Here is a 24,138-nt window from a genome sequence, read left to right as displayed (position 1 = left end):
AGTAGCATAAATAGAAGTCCATGGAAGCCGAACAGCTGGTATCATGTGTCAACACTGTGATCACGCTGAAGGTTTTACAGGGCTGAGTCACTGGTCTGGAGAGATAATGACAAACAAAATATAACAGGGTATATTAAACACCAGAAGCTGGTTTTCATTTGAATTAACCAGCTTTTGATTGACTTGTTGCCACCTTTTCAAATATTCAGAGACACACACTAAGGCAGTGGCAACAATGCACGTCAAAGTTTTGTGCACACACAGCTTATGCAAATCTTGTGAGCTCTGCAGAAGCTTGTCTTCTGGGGTGAGAACACCAAAGAGAAAAGCAGTGGCAGATCAGGGCTGTAACATTAAAATGGCAGGAACCACTGAAATGAAAGGCCTCTCAAAGCAGCTTGTAACTGACCTGCAAATTTGCTGTTCCAGGAGGCTGTGAAGAGACACCACTTTAAATTCCCCATTTTAGGACTATCCATTCAATTGACAGCTAAACAAGGAAAATTTTTATGGCTTTTGCTGGGATGTGAAGGGGTCTGTATGCCACGGAGCTCTGCCTGAGACAGCTGATTTATGGCAAGATTCTTATGGCAGAGATAATACCACGAGGTGTGTTGATGTCCAGATGCTTTGCCAGCAGAGTTTCTGTACCTGGTAGAGACCAGACCTGTCAGCATGGCACTGTAAAGAATCTCTGACATTGCTCCACTGCCTGGGAGGAAAATTTCTGAGTTTAGAAACAGAAAAGACCTGTTTGATTGTCCTGATCTCCATGCCCAGCAGCTGTTTGGCTAGATCTGTGGAACAGTTTCTAAATGAATTAGTGATGGAGAATAGTTTCTTTCTTCTGAAACAGAAGGTATTATCCTCTGCCTGATGTAGATTCCAGACTAGATGGAAGTACAATTTGATGTAGTTAGGCACTTGCCATTTTCCTATACTTAAGCATGTGCTGCGGTTATATTGCATCAACAGCGGGAAAGACGAGCATTTGATTTAGATTAAAGTTAGGGCTGGAAAACATATTATGAAGCCTAGACTGGAGTCAAAACTCTCTCTACTTCTCAGCTCTGCATTTGTTTGAACTCCATACAGATGCAGCTTCACTTAAAAGAACAGTGTTGGTTGCTACAGGCAAAATGCTTTGACAGTAAAACTGTGTTACAACTATGATTTGTTTATAAAGTGTCTTTCTTTTTATTGTCTAGGCATCACCCTGAAAGCTAACTTCAGCTCAGTTTGTCCACGATTCTTTGATGCTCTGTAATAAACCCAATTGAAAGCAGCTCTCCAAAGCTTTTAGCTAACTAACTAGTCAGCTAGGGGCATCTAGTATACCAATTACCATGGTGTTTACATGCCACTTGAGATCAATAGGAAAAGTTGCTAACGGTTAGTTATTAAACTTGAGCTATGTCTATTAATCCTACATTTATACCTTGATATTAAGGTTCTTATTCAAGTTAAAATATAAACCAATTTATTACCCTGCCAACAAGTTCCTTTCATTTTCTGTTTCAATATTTCTTTTCTGATCCCAGATTAAGTTCTGTTTTGCTACTGTTGCCATTTGTTCTTTTGATTTACAAAGATATTTTTGTGCTTTTTTATTTCCATCTTATCTTAGATAATATGCAGAAACGGGAGTGAAACAATCTGTTCTAGAAAAGCCTTTATGTTATGAAGTCAATCTGTCACCTAAAGAGGAGTTTCGAGGTCCTTTCTTGGTTCTTTCACCTCTTCACAAAATTACTGCACACAGTTCACTCAGTAACTTTGAGTCTCATTTACTTGATTTTACGCTTAATCTATAAAACTGTCAGATCCAGTCTGAAAGGTGCTATAGTATTATCATTAATGTATTTTACGATGTGTGTGAAACATAACATTTCAGGATACTGATATAGAAGGGCCATCATCATGACCCAGTGCTACCATTTTTATCTTGTATAACAGAACCTGAATATGTCTTTTTTTTTCTGTGAAAGCTGGCTCTTACTGTACCAAATGCATGGACAGTCCCTCTCCCTAAGTCATTCGGTTTAAGTGACATCTAGCTCGCTCTTTCATACCCAGTGACATTTGGGGAATACAGGCCTTATTCTTCTCATGCACATGCTCCTCTTAAACTGCAGCAACTCCATTTACTGTAGCACTGGTTTAAATGCAGTCACAGTTGATAGCATTGGTCCCAGTGTCTGCAACAAGAGCTGGACCAACCCTGGAAATGTCTGCTTGTATTTTAATATATTCCAAATACTGCAGATTGACCTGACTAAAGACAGAAAATACATCAAGACAGATGCTGACCCTTCCATCCAGGTTTGAATGATCTTCTTGTCTTTTTTGTTCTTGAGCTCTGAATTTTGCCCTTGTAAATTATCTCAGGAAAGCTAAGACACGCAAATAGTCTCAGCCCCACTGAGAGATGCCATCAATGTGAGCTTCCAACTGATCGTTCAAAAGTGCATGGAGTTGCAGGAAACTTTTTGCATTGTTTGTTCCATAGCAGAGAGATGGGAAGATCACAGGGCTTTATGTTAGCCTTAATCACACTTCACTCTTGTTAAGGAACAAGCGAGGGCAGCTGCTGTGTGTAAAGTTTACAAGAGGCTGGTTGAGCAGCACCAAGCTCCGGAAAGCTGCCTGTGGGAATCTGGCAACAGAAACTTTCCCTGGTCAAATCTACAATGGAATAGTGAATCACTCAAATGCCTCAGCCCCAGTCACATTACTGACATCCCCCCATCTTTCTCTCCATGTGCACACACACACAGTGTTCTATAAAACACAGATACATCCCCAAAGTACAGCTCAGTGTAGCTACATTAAGGAATATTACATATGCATTTTGCCCAACGTGACCAAGAAAAAGCAGTTGGTTGTTAGTGCAGTACCTGTACACAAGATAGTAATCATCAGAGAAGTGAGAAAGATGCAAAATTAAAACCAGGGTGAGCTATATTCAGTCTTGTATTTCCCCATTTCATTGTCCTTCATTGCAGCCTTAGGTGCATGGTGGTGTGAATTATAACTCAGATGTTGCTTTCCATTTCCCGCGAAGTCATAAAGAGCTGTTTGTATTATTAGAAGATTGCATGCATTTTTTTTAATTATTATTTTTTTAAATTTGGATTTTGCATTGCACGTTTGGATAGCAGCTACTGCTAGCTTTATAGTTTAGAGTAAAGGAAGTACAAGTGGTTTAATTGCAGCTTTAAAATAAAGGTGATAAAGGTACAAGATCTCACTTTAAGGCTATTTTTGTGAAGATCAATTCAGTCAGGTGGGTGTTAAAAAACTCACCGTAGAAACTCCATTAAAAAACATTCACTGTTTCGACCTAAATACAATCTGTAACCTGGCACTAAAAGTGTTGGGACAGGAGAAATATCCAATGATGCATATGCTATTGGAAGAGAGACACTGCCAGAAAATGTTACTGGAGGAGAACAGTAGAAGATAATATAAACCCAATAATTTGTTAGAGTTGTCCAATCTTAAGAAATTGTCCAAACTGAGAAGTATTAACATTTTGGTATTGCATTTGATGGCAACATGTATTGAACTCGGTGGCAAAATTTCTGCTTTGCAAAGCAGTTAACACTGCATCAGAGTTTACACAGATAAAAAGCCTGGTCAAGTACTGCATCTGCTAGAACTAATTCAGTGTTTATTGGAAGCAGGAAGAAGCAGCAAGTTTCCCATAGTCTTATTTTTAAAAATTCATTTCTGAATTTTCAATGTTAAAAGTCATAAACACTATCACATCATCAAATCATACAATCATTTAGGTTGGAAAAGACCTTTGAGATCAAGTCCAAATGTTAACCCAGTATTGCCAAGTCAACCACTAAACCACTTTGCTAACCACCACATCTACGTGTTTTTAACAACCTCCAGGGATGGTGACTCCACCACCTCCCTGGGCAGCCTGTTCCAGTGCTTGACAACTCTTTCAGTGAAGAGGTTTTTCCTAATATCCAGCCTAAACCTCCCCCTCTCAGGACACTGAAGGCTAGTAAACTCCAGTGGCTTTACCATTTTCACATAGGCGAGTCATAGACCTACTTTTCCCAACTTACACATGCAAGGATCTCATTAGCCCTTTTCGGCTATAAAAATCACATTAGGATATTGTTATACAGCATCTTCTTGTGCTTACTCTGAAAGTCACTTTGCTAGGGTCCCATTTCATGGGCACAACTTGTGATCCATTATCCTAAGTGTATTGGCTGGCCTTTGACACATTTTGTTTGAACCTTAAGCGCGTTTTGTTTGAATCATTCAAGTTTAGTGGCTGTCCAGCTTTTGTATTTATTTGCTCTGTCATCACTGTATTTGTCACTTGAATAGTCTTTGAGTCATCTGCTTGTTTAGTCATCCATCATTTTACATTTACTTACGTAACATTGATGTAAATGTTCGATAATTTCAGGCCAACTATCAGTTGTTGAATTTCACAAGAAATTTTAACATTTGATGGTTATTCACCAGTGATGATATTTTTAAGGTCTTCAGTTAGTTTTTAAGCACATATATACATTGCTTTTTACCACTGGGAAGTGGTTGTTTCATTAATAGAAAATCATACCCTATTAAATATTTTAATAAACTGTAATCTTGTAATAAAATGAGTAACTGTTTGTTACTTAAGAGTTATTTTTCAGAAAAGCAATATTGTTGGCCTGAGTTACCATACATTCACTTTTTTTGCTTTGTCAGTTGAATTCTGTGCTTTGTTTTCCATTATTTTGTCTGTAATATATGTCAGGCTAACTGATCAGAGTGACTTGCATTCTCTTCCCTTCTTAAACATTTGTGCAGCATTAACCCTGTTCTAATCTCTTGGTTGCTTGTTCAGTATTAATCACTGAGTCAGATTCCTCTTCTGCTATCTCATTTACTGGGTTCAAGTTAAATGAGCCTGCAGATTTAAAAATGTTTGTCCTTGAATAGATGTAGTTTAATATAATTCTTTGTTATTAATGGACTGGGAAAAAACTTATTTCCTGTGAAATAATTGCATTATTGTAGTTATTTTCAAAAACTAGAACAAAAATTCTTACTGAACACTTTAGCCTTCAATATAACATTATTAACAATTTCCCCATCTCCGTCAAGCAAATAGTTATATTGTTGCTCAGTTTTAGGTTTCAAGACACTTTAAAAATGTTCTATTGTTCTTTATTTTTTTCAAGCCATGTATTTTTTTTTCTTCGTGTCCTCAGCTTCCTTTCAATTCTCTGCATGGTCATAGATTTATAGAATTGACTTTTTGTTTCCCTATTTTTCTGGGGTTTTTATATATTACTTTTTTATTTCTGCTTATTGTTTTATTTTGACACTGAATTTTGTCAAAGTCTGATCCTCTTTCATCATGGGGGGATCACTGGAAGAATGACTTCCAATTAGAAGAAGGCCACCAATATGACTGATTTTTTAACTGTTTGAAAGCAGGTTGAGGCTGTATATCCAGAAGGCTCCATCTGATCTTGGAGTTTGCATCGGTGCGCCATGAAACCAACCCATCAGTCACAGAACATCACAGTTAGCCCTTTAGATTCCTGATCCTTTCTTAAATTTAAGTATCTTCAGTACAAGGAGGGATAAGTTTAATTCCATGTGTTTTTATTAAATGGTAAGATATGGGCTTTCAGCTTTTATAAGCTTTCATCAGTTGCTTTTAGTGAGTTTTTATAGTTGCTATAAGCCCCTAGAAAAGAAAATAACAGCATGCTGACACCAAAAGTGCTGGCCTTGCCTTTATGACAGTGGCACAGATGTGCTGCTATAATCTTCATTTCACGGCTTAGATTGACCTTTGCACACAGATGCTGGAAAGGAATCAATTTTACAGTTCTTAATATCCACTGGAAGGAGTTATCCTCAAGTCCATGTTTTTATTTCATACTAATTAGTGTGAAATAACATAATTTAATTGCAGTTAAGTGTAGACAGAAAGATTTCCTATAATGGGATTTCTTTCAGTGTTTTTAATCACCATACTTTTTTTGTGGGTAACTAGTCATGAGAGTAAGCTTAGTTAGGGATGTCACTGACAGTGAAAAATATTCCTCAGTTATGGTTTAGTGTTTCTCTCCCATCCTTTTCTAGCATAAATTAGAAGATGGTTTCAAAGCCTGATTTACAGCCCAGTCATACATTTCTTTCGGATATGTGCAGCGATGCCTTCTTTATGGTTTTTACCTGTAGTTAAAGTTGAGCTATGTGGTAGATATACATCTCTATAGTGCTAAGTGAAGTGTTGTTGTTAAGTATACTACCTAGGTAACAGACTAGATGACCTGTAAAATAAAGAACAAAAACTCCAATCCACTCTTTCCCTCTTTGTGACAGGATTTCAACACCCCTGTTTATGCTGAAACATAAAAGCTCCAGAAGGACCACTTACACAGTTCACTTTGAGATACCAGAATCTGATGCTCAATAGAGTAGGTAGTTGGAGGTTATTGAATTTGTGTGTTTATATGAAAAAATAATAAACTCTCCCACCATTACCAGCTTTTTCTGTCTTCCACTTCGATTTTATCATGCCTTAACTTCCAAGCCTGTCCTTATTGCAGTCAGAAGCTTTTGCCTAGAAAGATGATGAGAACAGCATATGTTAGCTGTTTTCAAATATGGTAGCACATAACACAGCAGCAGCATTGCACCTTGCTTGCTTAGTACGACTGTAGCATCACTTTGTTATGCAAACAGACTCTTTAAAAAGCAAAGCAGAACAAGGCAGTTAGTATAGAATCATAGAATTGTTTAGGTTGGAAAAGACCTTTAAGATCATCAAGGCCAACAGTTAATGAGATGAGTGGAGATGATGGCTACACTTACACCAAGTATTTCAGAAGAAATTCTAATTGGACTATCAGTGGAGCAGAATCTTGTTTAATTATGGCAGAAATTATAATGAAATTGAGGATCAAAAGGGCTTCCTGTGTTTTTTGGTGAAAAAAAGTCCCACAATCTCAGCATAATGATATTCCAAACAGCACCAATTCAAGTGGTCAATAACAGCTTATTTGTATTAGTATGTCTTCTCCAGCCAAGCTGGATCATGGGCTAATCCAGGTTTTGAAATGTTTGAATTTGAAATTCTGGGTGTGTCTGGTCCAGATGGGTACATTTCTGTACTGTTAAACTCTTACGGATGGTCACACCCAAACTATCTATTGAGAATGATCTCTGGTTCTTGCTAGCTGAACTGTGCACAGGAATTCAGAAGGTATTGGCTGACTAGAGCCAAAATCATGGTAGAGTCCCTTCTAACAAATAAATGGTATAAACTATCAAGTTACACTGCTCGGTACTGTTTAATTCACGACTATCAATGTAGTCTTTGGGGATAAAGGGACAAGGCCACGTACTGTGTCCCTGAGCAAACATTTTGATAATTCTTATTTAACAATCAAACAAAATTATCACAGCCTAAGTAATCGCAAGTGAACATATCCTAAATAGTCCTGTGAGAGCAGGGGTCTGGATCCCTTGCTGCCAATGTCATCATTCACTTGCAAAACTTTGCTGCTGGACCTACTGTTAGTTTATATTCGTGTTGCAGAAGCATGGAGGTAATGGAGAATTGTGACACCTCTTTTCTATTAGGAAGAGCAAACAATAGTGTGTGCTTTATCATTTCGCTGATCCACCCAGAGCTGGCTGCCACAAAGCCAGGAAATCTGAGCTCACACATGCTCAGTAGGGACCTGTTTGGAGTGCAGTAGCAAAATTGTCTGTACTGAGTGTATTCCTTCCCTTTCCAACCCCCTCCTACTGCTACCAAGCAGGCTGCACATATGGCATCCCTAGAAAGCAATTGAACATGCTACAATGCTGGAGTTGCCAGGGTTGAGTGGCAATTTCTGTGCAATTGTTCTGCACAGCATTGGACCAGTGGAAAAAAAATAGCCCGTGATGAGGGAATTAAAGGCTATTACAGAGTATATATGCATACAGGGGCTGATCTAAAATCACACAAGCAATCTTAATTCTGTTCTTTGCTCACTTTTGAGTGCTTGACTTGGCGAACTTTGAGTTTCTTTAGCAAATTATTTTTTTAGGTGTAATTAGATATAAGGATGGCTGTGGGTCTTTTAAGAGAATGCTGTGGGTTGCACTTGCCAGCACTTGCCTTAATCTATGTGCTGGATTTAGTTCTAAGTCCAAGGGAACAAATCATCAGGTTGTGTGAAGTTTCGTTATTGAGAGAGCTTTTCACACTGATCTGAACCATTCACATAGATTTATAGTACCTGAAAATACTGTTCTGGATTTTTCCCATGGTCTCTGGACAGAAAAAAAAATTCTTGTGTCATTAGTTGTGCCATGTCACCCACTTTATCAGCTTTCCCAGCCTGTACATTTGTATCCATTTGCTGAGCTTTTGTAAAGGGGAAAAAAAAAATAATAATGGAATTTTTCCCTTTCCAAATGACCTGATGGAACAATCTTTGTTTTTCAAGTTTATGTAAAGAAAAATTAGAAAATAAATTAAAACATTCTTAGCCTGCTTTAAACATACCTGTGCATTTGTTGTCCAAAGCAGTCAAAACAATGAGATGCTCCTGAATAGATGTGCACATTAAATTTTTTCAGATCTCTTCAAAAAGTCATCAAGCTGACAGGATTCTGCTTTAGACCTCAGTTTTCATGGTGCTGATGAGCACTCAGGCCCTGATCTACAAAATGTGTAAATTCATACTGGATTTGAAGCACCTCCATCATGCTCTTGAAGTTACTAGATTTACTCAGGCTAAGTAAAGCTGAAATTAAACCCGTGCTTTGGACATCAAGGGATTTCGAGATTGTAATTTTGTTAATTTTTTTCTTGCATCAACTAGCACAGCCCAACTGGGGCTCTGGTGCTATTAGAATGTGCATGGTGACTAATAACATTAATGCAGTTTTCAGCTGATTTTAGGATTAAACCACAAGCAGCACTCTCAAATCATTTCCTTGTCTTTATAATAAAATCATGTTCGTGTTCAGAAGGATAGATGAGCAGATAGCCATCTGAGAGATCAGCTCATGCATCAAATTCTACAACAATATTTATATCTTAACCCTTAAACTGCATACTAGATTTAAAGTCTGATCTCACATCTATTGTGCTGAGGTGATAGAAGACAGGTATTTTTTTTTGTGACTTTTACACAGCTAACTGTATTTTTTAGATTTAAGCAACCTGTTATATTAATTTGAGAAAGCGCATTTCCTGATAATATCTGGTAGAGATAATAAGGAAGGAAGCATGTGAGAGGTTGTTCATTTACCTATGTAAATTACACCCTTTTTAATTAGGGTCTCACCGTTTGTATGTGTGTCATGAAACAGAATTTGTAAAATTATACTGTCCACAACAGGATAGCCCAGAATTTTAGTAATTGCAAAGCAAGGTAGGAAGCCCTCTGGTAGGGCTACCTGTCCTCATTTCTCTAATTGAAGTGAGTACCGCAATGGGAAAACCATTATTTCTAATATTATATACACAAATTAAAACTCCATTTAGAGGTACAGTGGGACCATCTTGTAATTGACTTTGATCTTGGAGAAATATCTCAGTAATATTTATAGTAATATGGTCTCTGCCAGAAGGGGTATCTAGAAGGGAAAATACTGTTTTGCTGAGAAAGGCCTGAGCATGTGTAACACCAAATTTACTGGATCTGTGGGGACTGAAATAAAATTCTTCAGTGCAGTAAGCTGCCTAATAGCGGCAAAGTGTTGCTGAGGTCCATCTTTCAGCTTTTTATTCTGCTTTCACAATGGTGTAGATGGTGAGGAAATTACAGATTGTATGTAAGCAGACAGCTCCTTGGATAAGCCGTACCTCTTGTATGTCTATTTCTTTCTGCAGGTTGACGCTTTAAAAAATCCTCCTAAAAATACCCCTAAAATATTTAAATATTCACATTTAAAACTGCATTTTCCCTTTCCTGCAGGAAATGACAATCGTCCAGCAAGCTACTATAGCACTGGAGGGGCCAGTGATCATCTATTAGTGGTTTGAATGGACAGACAATCACTTCAAAGTCTTTGATCCCCAGAGGTAATTAGGAAGACATTGAATAGGAAGTGCTGACTCTTTGCATTGAACAAACATTGAGTTTAACTGCTTCATTTTATAACATGTCTTTCTAGTCACTTCCGTGAAGGTTTCAAAGAAATGTGGTGCTTTAGCTGGAAGCTTTTTTTCTTCCCTATTAAGAGCAATTGGGAACTAAATTAAAACATAAAGTGTTCTCCTAAGAAGGAACTAATGCTATTTGGTAGACCATCTGCTTCTCTCTTGGAAATCTTTGATACAGCTCTTCAGTCAGGAGAGGTCAAGTAATAGCTGGTTTGTGACCAGTCAAAGCAAGTAAATGCATTTGCAGCCAGGACATCAGGTGATTACCACAATACTTTGTTTTCCAGAGAGGCAGTTCCCACTTTGGTGGCAAAATTTTAAGAGGCAGGAAGCTCTCCGTCATTTGCATGCCTCCTTTGCACATGGTAATTCTGATTGAGGGAAGGAGGAAACCTGAATTATCTCTGAAGGAACCACTTCTGGTACTTGCATAGTTTGAGCTCTGAACGTGGGGGAATGGTCAGGCAGCAGGCAGGGTCCCAGGTATTACTGGATGTATCCCATAGCATGTATCTATACTGAGCTAGCTGTGAAAGCACCTACCGCTTAGTAGGCATTTGGGGTCCTAAAAAACCCCACAAACAAATACAACACAGCTATCTTTCTGTTTTTATCACCTAAATCCTTTGTCCTAATCCCTTCACCCAGGGAAGGATATGGATTCTCCAGTTCTCAGTATGAAGTACTCGCAGCCCAGCCCAGCAGAGTGTCTTCATCTTCATCTCCAATCTGTGAAGAAGGCTTGTAAACCGTTTTTTCTCATTGAAGGTGGCTTACTGAGCAGTCAGGAATGGGAGCAAATGGGGAATTTACAATAGTGAGCGTTACCCTAAATGTTCCTCCTTATACCTTCTTTATTTTTATTAACTATTGTCTTGTGTCAAATCAACAGGCCAGGAAGCAGAGCCATGGGACCTCCCAGCCGCAATCTGAGAGTCTTCACTTAAAGAACATGTAAACCAAGCTGCCTTTAGGGCTCCATTCCTTTGTGACCTAGAAATTTGACTTTTCTAACTGCATAGCAGCCCCAGTCCAGCTGGGTTGTGGAGAGTGCTGTGTGCAGGTTTCGCTGTTCCAGCACGTCTGTAGTCCCATCCTGGTGTGGAAGCTTGCATTCATTCAGGCAGAGGATGATTTCTGAAGTCGGGTTTCCCATTCCTTAAGTAAGAGCTGTAATCCACAGAAGGAAAGCATTTATGCATAGGAAGTGATCGCAGACACTAGAAATGACACAGAGTGCTGTGCAGAGTTTTTGATTGCAAGGTAACTGCCAAAGTCCATGCAAGAACTGGCCTTGCAGGATCCCCTCTCTCCTTGCCCCATGGTAGCTGGCTCAGGGACCTGGGTATGTATATAGGAGTGATGTGAATTTGTGATATTATGAACCATTGGGGTCTTTAGTCAGGATCCTAGATTTCCATTCCAAACCTGAGAACGTGTTAGGTACTTGAATATTAAATAACTGCAACACTCAAAGTGTCCCATCCCCTTATATGAACAACGAGATCTGTCTGCCTCAGGACTTGACCTTACAAACAAGGAGAGAAAGTACTACACTGCACTGCATCTGGGCTTACTGCTTTTTTAACTCTTTTGACACCAGTAGGGACATAGAGCCACTTCAGTCCTCAGCTCTTCCAGTGTTGGGATGTTCCACCATGCTGGGACATGGAAGCCTTGTCCAGCACTGAAATGAAACAGTAATGTAAGAGAAAAACAAACTGATTGATTTCTTTTTTTAATGTTTGTTTTACTGTTTCTATCCTCCTTAAGCTTGCGTGCCTCTTCCTTCCTTTATTGAAGATTGACAAACCAGTCATTATTTCATGCTGAAAAGCTCCTTTTCATCACACTGAATGTCACAAAAATATGATTAATTCTGCAACAGTCAATTCTCACACTTCCACAGAAATCATACGATTTCACTGTAGAGAGAGACAGTTATCCAGATAATTACAGTCAAGTTTATTCCAGAGATGGGAGTGAAAGCAATACATTTACTTGAGTCAAAATTAGCCCTGAGTAATTCAGTGGTGAAATTTAGTTTTTTTTCAATTAGGAGAAAAAGCAAACCTCAGGTCTCATTTGAGAGAGTGTGTTATGATAAACCTGACTGTCGTACCTAGAGGTTAAAGAGGAATATGTAACCACCACATATCTTACACCACAAAAAGAGGGGAGAGCAAAGAAACAAGCTTTATAAGTGTCTTCTGAACCACTGACTGAGCTCCAGCTGTTTTTCGAAGTCCCTTTTACTTTTTTTCTTAGCTTTTCTTTGCTCTTTCCTAAGCTGCTCATTTTTTCTGTTTCCTTCTGTATTTTTCTCATCTTCCTCCCCATTCTTTTTTGTTTCTATTCTTGTTCATTATGGCATCAGTGCCTCGGCAGCTGTTCCTTCTCACGCTGTTCCCATTTTGTCCTTTGCCCCATGCTGCACTGCAGGGGCTTTGGAAAACTGTTCTCCCTACCAGGAGTGGTCCTTTGTCTTATGTTGGCTTTGGCTTTGCTATTACCAGTGCAGTGAGCTGCTTGTAGAAACTAGTGGAGTAGTGGAGCCAAACTCTTCTCCAGATCGACCCAGTATTAGTAAAGCTGAGCTGAGGAGGGTGGGGTGGCTGTGCGGAGAAGCCTGGCATTCCCAAAGCTTGTGCACTCCCCTGTGTTACTTAAGCAAAATATACTGACTTTCTTATATAAAAATGGATTCAAAATATGAAGAATTATTGGTGCAAAGAGACTGGCTAGATTTTTCAAATGAGAAGCCCAAAAGACTTTCTGTCTTGGCTGCATGCCATTTGCTCTCTGTGCTTGCTGTAAATCCAGGTTGTGTACCACGCTTATGGTGGTGATGATTAACTTGTTTTGTTGAGCTTCCATTCTAAGAAACTCCCTATTCATTGTTCAGGGCAAGATCAGTTGTTAGCTGTAAAACAGTTGTTATTTTATTCATTCCTTAGCTTCTCTAGGAGCTTTGCCTAGGGGAGGTATCACCAGGCCAGCAGCAGTACCTGCAGGACTTAGCTCTGAGAGGACAGGCAAGGCGGCAGCAGCAGAGCCTGTGAACCACTGTGAGAATGCATTTAATGAACACTATCGAAGCAGCTGGTGGCTTCACCCATAGCCTTAGTTTCAAACATCTCAATTGATTGGTTTGGTTATTTATCGCACTTAGCTTGCTGCTTTGGGCAACGCAACAAGCTAATAAAGGACCAGCAGTGTGTTTTTCACTTTTTTGCTGACTGATGCAGTTTCTGGGGGTCTCATATGCTTCAGTAAGCATGCCTTGTCTTTTCTTCTCCCTGTGATCTATCACAATCATCTGCCTCTCTCTGCTAACTCCTTCGCTCCATCAACCTGTCCCAAGACATGTCCATTTTGTTGACCATGTGAAAGATTATCTTGCTTTGTTCTTTTTCATCCTTAATGCTGTAACAGTTTCTTTGTTCTCTGCTCTGCTGAGTAAGTTGGTTTGACTCCAGTGTTTTGCTGTGTCATAAGCAAGTGGCGATAATACAAAGATACCCAAAAGCCTGGGTCTCTTCAAAACAAACTTGGAAACAATGTTCCTCTTTAATTGGCTTAGTAGCATCAGCTAATGTTGCTTATGGCCTCCACAGACAGCTATGGGGTAGGAATAATGCAATACAGAAAGAAATAGTGTTAAAACCTAAAAGATCATGATCCTGCATACTTGGTACCACCAGTATGGACTTTGATTTATTTGGATGGTTAAATAGTTCAAATGATGCTAAATTGTTTGTAAATTTGCTTTGCTAAGTGAATCTGAGTCCCACAAATGAATAGCCACATCACCCTGCCATGGCTGAAATGCTGAACTCAGCAAAGTAATGAAACCCTGGAAGGACTGGAGTTCGGTATCGTTCTTTTCCCCACCAAGAAGGCAGCCAGAGGTGACTTAGGACTGAGGATAAGGTGGTCTATTCTGTCACAGAAAATTCCATTACTCACTCAGCAAGTTTCAGGGCACTTTTTGCTAGCACTTAGCTACAGTTAAAAGGTTGTGCAAGTCAAAGATTTTATGTCAAAACATGGGCATAATGGGCCGGAAGCCCCAGATACCATTATATCATCTAAGTTGTTGGTGCTCAAACAGCCCAGAGAGGACACATGCAGGGTTTCCCCTAAGTATTGTTTCCATTCCAAGAGAAGGCAGACAAAAGAGTTTTATTAGCCATGGGAAATATAACCAAAGCTGCTGCAGAGAGCGTGTCATGAGGCTTCCTAGGCAGTGAAAGCTACATGGTATTTTATAAAAGGGTACAGTTTAATGATTGTTAATTGCAGTGTGCTCTTTTAATACATGGGGAGCCTTCAATACCTCAATATCAACAGAGCATCATGTTGGGGAGGGAGAGGGCGAAGGACAAGGGGGCTTTTAGGAGGGAATTTTCTCTTTGTGAGCCACATCTGGCATCTAGCTGAGCAGAGGGGGAAAAAAAAGCCAAAGAAAATGTCAACAGTGGGTTCCATTGACCTGGAGACTGAGAATGTCAGGAATCTCAAACTACTTTTACAGCTTCACTTTGCTTTGAGGAACATTAACACTTCAAAGTATATGGTTGTGCCTCCAATCCATGGTTCCAGGGTCCTTCCATGATTATGGTTGACTTTTTCCCCCCCTCTCCCCCACAAGAAAGAACTTTGCATCAATTTAGCGTGGAACAAGATTGATTTGTGCCTGCCCTAAAACCTGTAAACTGTGTGCAACAACAGTTTTACACATCCCACTGAGATGCGGAGACCCAAACCATCCGCTGTTGTTACTACTTGACTGTTTAGCGTGAGTATGGCAGTTAGGGGGAGCGAGGAGAAGAATGCATTTTCCATCAGCTTGACAATCAGAAACTATTAATATTTGGAAAACAGTAATGATAAACACTTAATCAGGTGATTTCCTAATAACATACCTGCTACCAGAGTGTCTTTCCAAAGTAAGTTAGACTCCTTGTTATGGTTTTAGGAAGGCTTTTGTGGTTATTACCTACCTGCAGCAAAAATCACATGATGGCTGTTTGCCTTATGGGTGGGAATATTTATAGGCTTTTATTTTGTGCTTAGAAACATCAGATCAGAAACCCTGATAGAGCAATAGCTCCAGTCTTTTGCATTGCATGTTCTGGATTCTTTTTAAGCCACTTAGTAATCAAAATGTCTTTAAAATAATTCCATCTTTCTCAGATTCTTGTGCTTTTGTATGCATGATGTACATAGATCTCGTTCTCGAGGGTTGTTATTAGAGACCTTCTCCCAGCCTTTCAGTACTTAAAGGGGTCTTATAAGAAAGATGGAGCGAGACTTTTTACCAGGGCGTGTAATGACAGGACAAGGGCTAATGGTTTTAAATTAAAACAGGGTAGATTTAGATTTCATATATGGAATTCTTTATGGTGAAGGTGGTGCAACATTGGATCAGGTTTCCCAGAGAATCTGTGGATGCCCCATCCTGGGAAGTGTTCAAGGCCATGTTGGACAGGGGTTTGAGTAACCTGGTCTACTGGAGGGTGTCCTTGCCCATGGCAGGAGGGTTGGAACTAGGTGATCTCTAAGGTCCCTTCCAACCCAAAAAATTTCATGTTCCTTTGGGTCTATGATCTATGTGATTATGGGTTCAATGTACACAGAAAGTCTTTTGCTTTAGAGAAAATCTATTGACCAAAGACAAAATTTAACATATTGATGCAAGCCTTTTATCTCTGTGTGTTAACACAGTATCTGTTACAGATAATTCTGTCATATTTTTTGTGTTGGGACACTGTAAGACACTTGGCAAATGTTTAGAAATTAGTTGTAACATGGGATAGTTGATTCACTTGCTCAAAGGGACGGATAATATGCAACAAAGCTGTACCAATTCCAGCTTACACTGAAGCAAGATGTTCCCTTCATAAGTCATTTCCTCCCAGGTGTTCTTAAATGTGTTTTATGTGCATGGAAGAAATGCTGATAGCTTTTCCACTACGCCCAAAACAATGCTGAGTTTTTCACTTTCATTTTCTTGTAGTAAATAATGATCTACAAGCAACAAGTCCCTCCTAAGGACTGGAGGTGAAACAATGTCCTTTCAGGGAAATAATGGCCTTTCAATGTGTTCCTAAGAACGTGTGTGGCAGTTAGGCTGTGATATCCAAAGGACAGTACAAGTGGAATGGTGTAGTGAAAAAAAACACCAGCCACTGGCTCAATTCCTGCCTGTACCAGTGATGCTCGGTATAAGCTCATGCAAGTCATTGTAATGTGAAGACATCTGGCAGATGGAGTTGGGATTAAGCACTTCAGGCCAGCAGACCTACTTGCTCTCTAGGATTGGCTGAGTGTGGAGGAGCAAACAGTATAGTTTTCATTCTGCTTGGAACTACAAGCAACCATGTGGTTAAACATGGGAACTTGCATGCTCAGAGCACCTAAGCCCCTGAGCTCTGTAACAGCTCAGCAGCACCTGGGTAACGCTCTGGTCCACGGAGAGCCCTGGATGGCATTCTCAGGCAGCATCCAGTACTGAGCTTAACACAAAAACTGCTGGTGGAGGAGTGCTTGAAATGCCTGTTAGGGTTTGTGAACCTGTGAGCACAAAGTTAAGTGAATTAACACACAATCACATTTTAATGCCCAAACAAGTGACCTGAGTCAGTCCTTTAATCTGCTGTAGTTCTCTTTTTCCTTTTTGTGAAGTAGAAATAGATTCCTACCTGATGAGGTTTTATAAGGTTAATAGCTATGAAGTGCCCAGGCACTCTGATGATGAGGGCCCTATAAACACAAAGATTTTATGCAAGCATAGCAATTCCAAATGCTTGATGCAAATTCCTTGCTCCCAGTCTGATCTCCTTTCTTGCCTTGCACAGTTTCTATGCCGAGTGGATATACTTCTGACAGGTGAAAATACTGGCTCCTTTGCCTAATCTATGCTGCTTGAATTGCCAGTTGTGTTGGTGGCATTCCTTATTGGTATGTGTACCTGTATAAAAATGTTTGACTTTTCAACAGGTCCTCAGGAGACCTTCCTTGCTCTTTGGGAATTTTAAGAGGGTATTTTGTTTCTTAATGGTGAAGACTTTGTTAACAAACACAGTCCCCTCTTACATGATAAAAGGAGAATTTTGTTCTCATGTTTTGTGATGCTGTAGTAGTGAAAAGACAAGGTTATTCATGTTAGTAAATGATAGATGACCTAATTGAGACTGAAGTGGAAAAAATAACTGATTTTGCTAAATTGCCTAGACATACTGGGTTTTTTCAGCACTACTCAGATTACTTTTCAGTCCTCTTGAGAATATTGTTCCTGATGCACAGGTTTGAAATAAACTAGCCACTTGTCCCTAACAGTGTTTGCCAAGGTCAGATGTTATCTTTGTGAATAAAATGAGAACTATAGGGAATGGAAATGCTCTATTTCTTTATGGGTTTTGTTTATGTTAAATGGCTGTGATGCTAGTGCCATTGTACAGTATCTTGAGAAAATTATAGTGTAAAATATCAAGGCGTTCCCTTAAAAAAGAAACGTCATTCCAAGTGTAGCAAATATCGGATCATTTAGCTGTGTAGAGCCTCAAGCTAAACTGGATACTGATTATGAAATGTTTTTGTTGGGGACAGAAGAACCGATATGGGAAGCCACATTCTTTTGCTTTATATTTTCAGGGGGCATGTATTAGTTGTATAAGCATATGATTTTCCATAGTCTTTATACATGTGTTTGCTTTTTAAGTATTCTGTCTTGTTCCTTAACTTCACTTGTCTTTATGTAATGCCTTGAAATAGATTCACGTGTGCACTGAATGATTTTGCATGGCCCAGAAACCTACAGAGAACTATACCCTGATATCACACAAATCTAAATGGTGCTACTTGTTTTCAAATCTTGAGGATGTATCTTTGGTCTGAATACAAGAAGCTGAGTTGCACTAAGAAGTGCTCAGTCATAGTTGCTTGGATTTGTGGTGCTGAGCACAAAGACATATGTGCAAGATCTGTCTTAAATTGCCTCAGTTTTCTACTTGGTCTTATTCAGGAAAAAGTGTCAGAGATGTCTATAAGAGCTTCTGTGTTTAATTGGTGTTTTTTAAAAAAAAAAAAAGAAAAGAAAAGAAAAAGAGCCTATATAATACGCTATGAATACATCAAAACAAACCAGAGTGCAACTTTCTGGGATTTATTGGTATGTCGATAAATAATACTCCTAGCATTTCTGTGTTCACTGCATTGTCACCCCAGCCTTGGGATATTCTGAAGCACTGTGCCTGGTTATTCTCGCACACAGGCCATGAGTCAGGAGCGGTTCTACTGAAAGAAGCAGAGTGGATTGGTACAGGTGATCTAAAATGAGTTTAAGTGGGTGGAAAGACATAGGGAGTTGGTATGGTAGAAGCAGCAGGGGCTGTCTAATTAAATTAATCTCATTCTTGTCCTAAAGCAATGACTTCTAATAAGGCAGTGGAGCAAGGGCTTTAGACAGTGCCCCTGTAGTTCTGAAACTCTCCCAAACAGAAAAAAGATGACTTTTCTCATTGCTCACCACAGCCATGCACCTGTTTGGCCTAAACTGGCACCTGCAGCCGATGGAAGGGCAGATGTATGAAATCACGGAAGACACAGCCAGCAGTTGGCCAGTGCCAACGGACGTCTCCTTATATCCTTCGGGGGGCACAGGGTTAGAGTTACCTGACAGGAAAGGCAAAGGAACCAGTGAAGGTATGGTTGGTGTGTGTCCGTGTTGTGAGTCTTCTGTCTGCCTCTGAACTCCAGCCATCCAATCTCATATTCCATTACCCTCAATGCTGCCATCACCAGGTGCTTTTTCCAGTCTTTCACATCTAGAACTAGTAGTACTCAGTCTTGTTTCTGTATGTTTCTAAGTTTCATACCCTTCTGATGTCCACTAACGTGATAAAACTGTGTGCAACCTTCACCACACATCCAAGGCATTCTCAAGGTGGAACCATCTGCACCGTATCTCACAGGCTACAGAAGGCCACCGTGAAAACCTTGCCTCGAGTGGCTGTTTCCATGAGAAGAAATTATGTCTTGAAAATGGAATGATTCCTGGAGCACTGGATCAAGCTTTCTCTACAACAGTACAAAAATATTTGAGCTTGCCTGTGCATTGCCACCTAGTACCAAATGTTTTGAAGACCAAAGTATTTACTATGAGCTATTACACTGTGAGTTTTGGCACTCCAGGGTTGGACATCTCTTTGCAAAAGTAGCCAGATAAAAGGCCTGGTCTACACAAAGTATCACGATGTCGACACCTTGCAATTTTAACTGAAATTAGAAGCAACTGATGGGTCATGAAGTCAGCAGTGCCCTATCCAGCAGCTCTCCATGTTCCTGTGCTTTGCATAGAGACAGCATTGCAAAAGTACCTGTAAGTTCTGCAAAGGAGAGCTGGTTTATCCCTTCCAAGACGTAGCTGGAGAAATGAGAAATTCAAATTTTCAGAAAGCTCTTTTGTTTGCATGTCGAGTTTCTTTATACAAGGTTAACAGATCCCAGTAAAAATGAATTCATTGGCTATTTTTGGTAGTTATTGTAGGGGAAGAAGTTTTGTGGGTAGGAGATAAGAAGTATGCTACTGTTCTGGCAACTCATTGAAGCAGAAGTTTCCACAGAGTTCCCTAGACTTTGGCTGAGAGCCTATGTTTACATGTTAAATTTAAACTAATTGTAGTATTTATTTCTTTAGGAGCTTATCTGTCTTTATTAGTCCAAATAAAGGCCATAATTATATGTGTTCCTTAAAACAGTGTATTTACTAGCAACTGATGGTTAACATCGAGTTGCTACAAGGAAAAAAATCAGCTGAGTGGGTTATTCTCAGCAAACCTTACTAGACACTACAGCAGGCTGCAGGTACCCCTGCTGCTGTATTCAAAAATACTTCATGACAGATCCTGTCTTTTTTCCCTCTAACTTGCCATACGTTTCATTTTTGAAAGGTCTAGTTTTGATCTGTCCGTTTCCTTTTAAAAGTCAAAATGAAAACAAATGGATGTATCCAAAACTGCCATCCAAGTGAAAGGCTTCCACTTGATTTCTTTTTCAGCCATGCTTACAGTGACATCAATAGAAATTTTGATTGCTGCCCAAAAGCTCTGTTAAAAGACAAATCTGGGAAATACCCTAGTTATGTCCTTGGAAGACCACTTAAGTTAGTACTTCGTATGGATCTTAGGGTATCTGTTGGCTTTGGAGGAGAATATCTTGCCCTGACAAAAAAAAAAAAAAAAAAAAAAAAGACATCATGACAACAAAAAGACATCATGACAACATCTTTTTTGCAGAAGTAACACTGTCCAGCCTTAAAATGCAGTGCTCTCCCCGTCAGGTGACTATGCAACCAGTTCTGGACTAACAGCGTTGCATGGCTTCTAATTCTAAACCACGATGTATGTGATTGAAATGTATTGAAAAATTGATTAAAATATATTTGAAAGTATTCTTGATTACAGTGAAATAGGCTGGGATGTGTTAGAATATCCTTACAGCTGATCTGAATGAACTGTTGCCAGTATCTTGCCAATTTTCAGTAATAGTCATTACTTCCCTTCTGTGGCTGTGCTCCAGCACAGTATTTACCTGTGTTCAAGTCCATCCCTGTTTAGCAAAGCACTTAATCATATACTTACATTTAAGCATATAATTAACTGTAATTGAAGTCAGAGGAATATGTGTTCTTAAGTGTTTTGGTGAGTCAGGCTACCTTGCTGTAAAAAATACAAGCAGATTCAGCAATGCCTGAAATGAAATAATTCATTTTGATATCCAAATAAATCAAGAATAGTTGCTACGGCAACTAAGAAGTTCAAGGTAATGTGTGGAAAGAGCAAAGTAATTGACAGCCTAATTAAGAATTCAGACCTGAAGTTAATTTTAAGGAGACAGATATTCTGATTAAAACCTAATTTCTGGTTAGAAGCTGAAATGGCTTTCTTATTGTACTTCCTTTATGAAGTATCCAGTCCATAGGGCCTGATCTTACTGCAGGCTAGAACTGATGAAACACGGAGGGATTTCAGGGTCTGAATCCAGCCTGGCGAGGAGGGCCTTTCTTTGGACTTCGGTATCAGCATCAATGTCAGCCACTGGCAACATGTCGTGACAGCTCTGAGGGTATCAGCTTCTCAGACATAAAACTGTCCACCAAGAGGAGACATAAACTTGGTAATCGTGTACAAACAATTCTTTCTGTGAAATTGTGGTTTGCAATCACAGAAGCGTTTTTGCTCTCATGAGCAAGCGCTGCTCTCTGTACAGGCAGGCGGAATACGTCCTGTGCTCATTTTCTCCCAGTATCTCTTGCACAGCAATATCTATCATACTACACTCTCACCTTCCCTGATTCACTCCGATGTACAGTCTTCATTAAAGAACAATCAGGGTGTATATCAAATACTTTACGTTTTCATCTGCATTTCGAAGAATCTATAAAACATGTGAGTAGTAATCAGAAAAACATATCCTTCATTTGAACCAAAGCATGTGATGTCTTTAGCTCTTTTTTAATAGAATCCTGAATATTTTCATCTTACAGTAATGAAATAATGAACTTTGCATGAAGACATGGGAATTGTTTCCTTTAAGGCTGACAGTGGGAAAAGAAATTTTTGGTATGCAAAATAAATACTAACAATCCAGTTGATAAAGTAATCCCTTTCAGAATCAAGCTAGTTGATTTTCATTGAACAACCGTACTCTTATCAGCACAAAATGATTCAGAAAGAATGTCCATTTACCTAAGAAATTAATTCACTATTAATATACACTTTGACTAAAAAAGATAAAAAGTCAGCAGATTCCACCCCACCTCACCCCCCACCCCCCCGTATTTATTTGAATGGGATGAACAAATGTAAATTAGTCTCTTACAAAATTACCAGTTGCTGATTTTCTATGAACATGTGTACACACTTTGCTTTCTAGACTGTGCGGGTATATACAGAACGTCTGCACAAGACAGCACAGAAATGAAACATGCCGTCAAGTCCTGCTCCAACAGTGTACTTAAGTAGTTACTAACTACTAACTAAATCAGGGGTTAGTCTTAATTGAGACCAAAAGTTCTGCTAAAAAGATTTATAAAATTTAAAAAAAAAATAAATCCAGAAAAATTCTCCATCTGACAAAAAAACACTTTCAGAGACTTCTTTTGTTAACAGTAATATGCATATAATTTCTATATGGATTTTCAGAGACAGCTAACAATTTACATCTGTTTCTTTTGGAGAGTTTATGTTGTGATGGTATATGGAGAAGTTTAAGGAAATAGTATAATTAATATTATATAATACTAAAGGAAATATTATAATTTGAAACAATACAATGAAAGGCTGTACTACCTATCACCTTTTCAATACAGCAAGTAAACCGTACGACTGTTTGACTTGAATTCGTGATGGATGGGAAAAGATACTTCTCTTTCCCATTTCCCAAATGTAGGTTCTGGAAGAAAAAAATCTCACAGTGTGATTTTCCTACAAAAGATTGTATGTACCTGGAAGTTTCCTTCTCATTTTGTTAGAATTGTTTGATCTGTGAAACATAGTGTACTGTAACCGCATGAAAATGAGATAACAAATTTATTTAAATTTCTAAAATTATAATTAGTCCTTCTTGGTGACATGATGCTGTCCTTAGTAAAGCTGAAATCTTTCAGGTGACACTACTGCATACTTTTCAACTGGAAATGTCCTTACATAAAGGCTGCTTGCCAAGCAGTTTCCTTCTTCATTGTCTTTATGCATTGCAGGTAAAGCTGTGGCCACTGGTTATAGCAAAGGCTAAAGATGCAACATTCTGGCCTTTTAGTTTTCATCCTGCCCCTCATTTCCTGGGCTTCCTTTGGGTCCACATTTTTCGAAGCAGCCACCAGTTTCGCAAACTGTGAGTGCATGAATTTCTAACCTGGAATTTCTCAGATGTGTTTTCCAGGGATGCCGAGCTCCCTGCTGGCTCCCTTACTGATTGCCATCTGGATGCCCAGGCTCTCCAACCTGGTGGTCACTTTAAGAAACAGATACCTCCATTTGCTTGTCTTCTGAAAGAAGATGGATAATCATAACACACTTTACAGATTGTATTGAAAACCAGTTAAAACCTCTCATGTCTCTTAGTAGATATTACTCAAGTGCAGGGTATGACTTCCTTCATTATTCTCAGTCCTTTTTTTTTCTTTAACTTTCTATGGAGTGTTGAACAAATTTCAAGTACTGTTACCGCTGTCAAGAATTAATTTAATAGATAAACATTTTCCTTTCCCCACTTAGGCATCGTTCATGCTGCTGTTCTCCACTCTACCATTCCATCTGTGACACATCTACCTCATTCTTAGTACACTTCTCTTTGCTAATTTAATGATGACTTCTCTCTCCATGAACTTATATTCATTTAGGATATAATGTCAGATGATTAATACTTATGTTCAGAATGTAAATATACACTCTGTGATGTTACAGATTTAAACAAAAGGCCATTTTTCTCCAGGTTGCTCTTCCCATGTTCATGTTTTCAAACAAAACGTTTACTGAAGCCAGGAATAACCCTGCCAGTTTTCCTCCCTTAATCATGTGGATTGGCTAGACAAAGTACTCTGAAGACCTCAGGACACTAATAGACAGTTTCTCAAGTTAAGTGTCAGGACACCAGTATGATTGGATTACTTTTAGGATCCAAGGCTAATCCAAGATTTTTGTTCCTGTGTTTTGGCAGGAAAGCCCAGTAGTTTCTTTCCAGACGACAGTTTTATAGACTCTGGAGAAATTGATGTTGGCAGACGAGCCACACAGAAGATCCCTCCTGGTATCTTTTGGAGATCTCAGGTGTTCATCGACCACCCAGTGCATCTGAAATTCAATGTGTCTTTGGGAAAGGCTGCTCTGGTTGGCATCTATGGTAGAAAAGGCCTCCCACCATCACATACACAGGTAATGGGACTGCATTTCAATTAAATAAATTTGTCCTAAATTGTATGTTCA

At 39.2% G+C, this 24,138-nt stretch overlaps 1 protein-coding gene across 6 annotated transcripts in view; it reads left to right on the top strand.

Annotated features, from left to right (window-relative positions):
* The window catches only part of TENM4 (teneurin transmembrane protein 4), a 358,119-nt gene that overhangs the window by 148,813 nt on the left and 185,168 nt on the right, over positions 1-24,138 (top strand). For all 6 annotated transcript variants that reach the window (XM_037377895.1, XM_037377897.1, XM_037377893.1 and 3 more), the window contains 2 exons: positions 18,686-18,856; positions 23,873-24,087. In XM_037377895.1, coding sequence (XP_037233792.1) covers positions 18,686-18,856; positions 23,873-24,087 — 386 coding nt within the window. The remainder of the gene's footprint in view (positions 1-18,685; positions 18,857-23,872; positions 24,088-24,138) is intronic.

The sequence above is a fragment of the Falco rusticolus genome, chromosome 2, assembly GCF_015220075.1.
Source record: "Falco rusticolus isolate bFalRus1 chromosome 2, bFalRus1.pri, whole genome shotgun sequence".
NCBI lineage: Eukaryota > Metazoa > Chordata > Aves > Falconiformes > Falconidae > Falco > Falco rusticolus.
The sequence above is the reverse complement of the archived record's forward strand: the minus strand, read 5'-3'. Positions and strand labels throughout refer to the sequence as shown.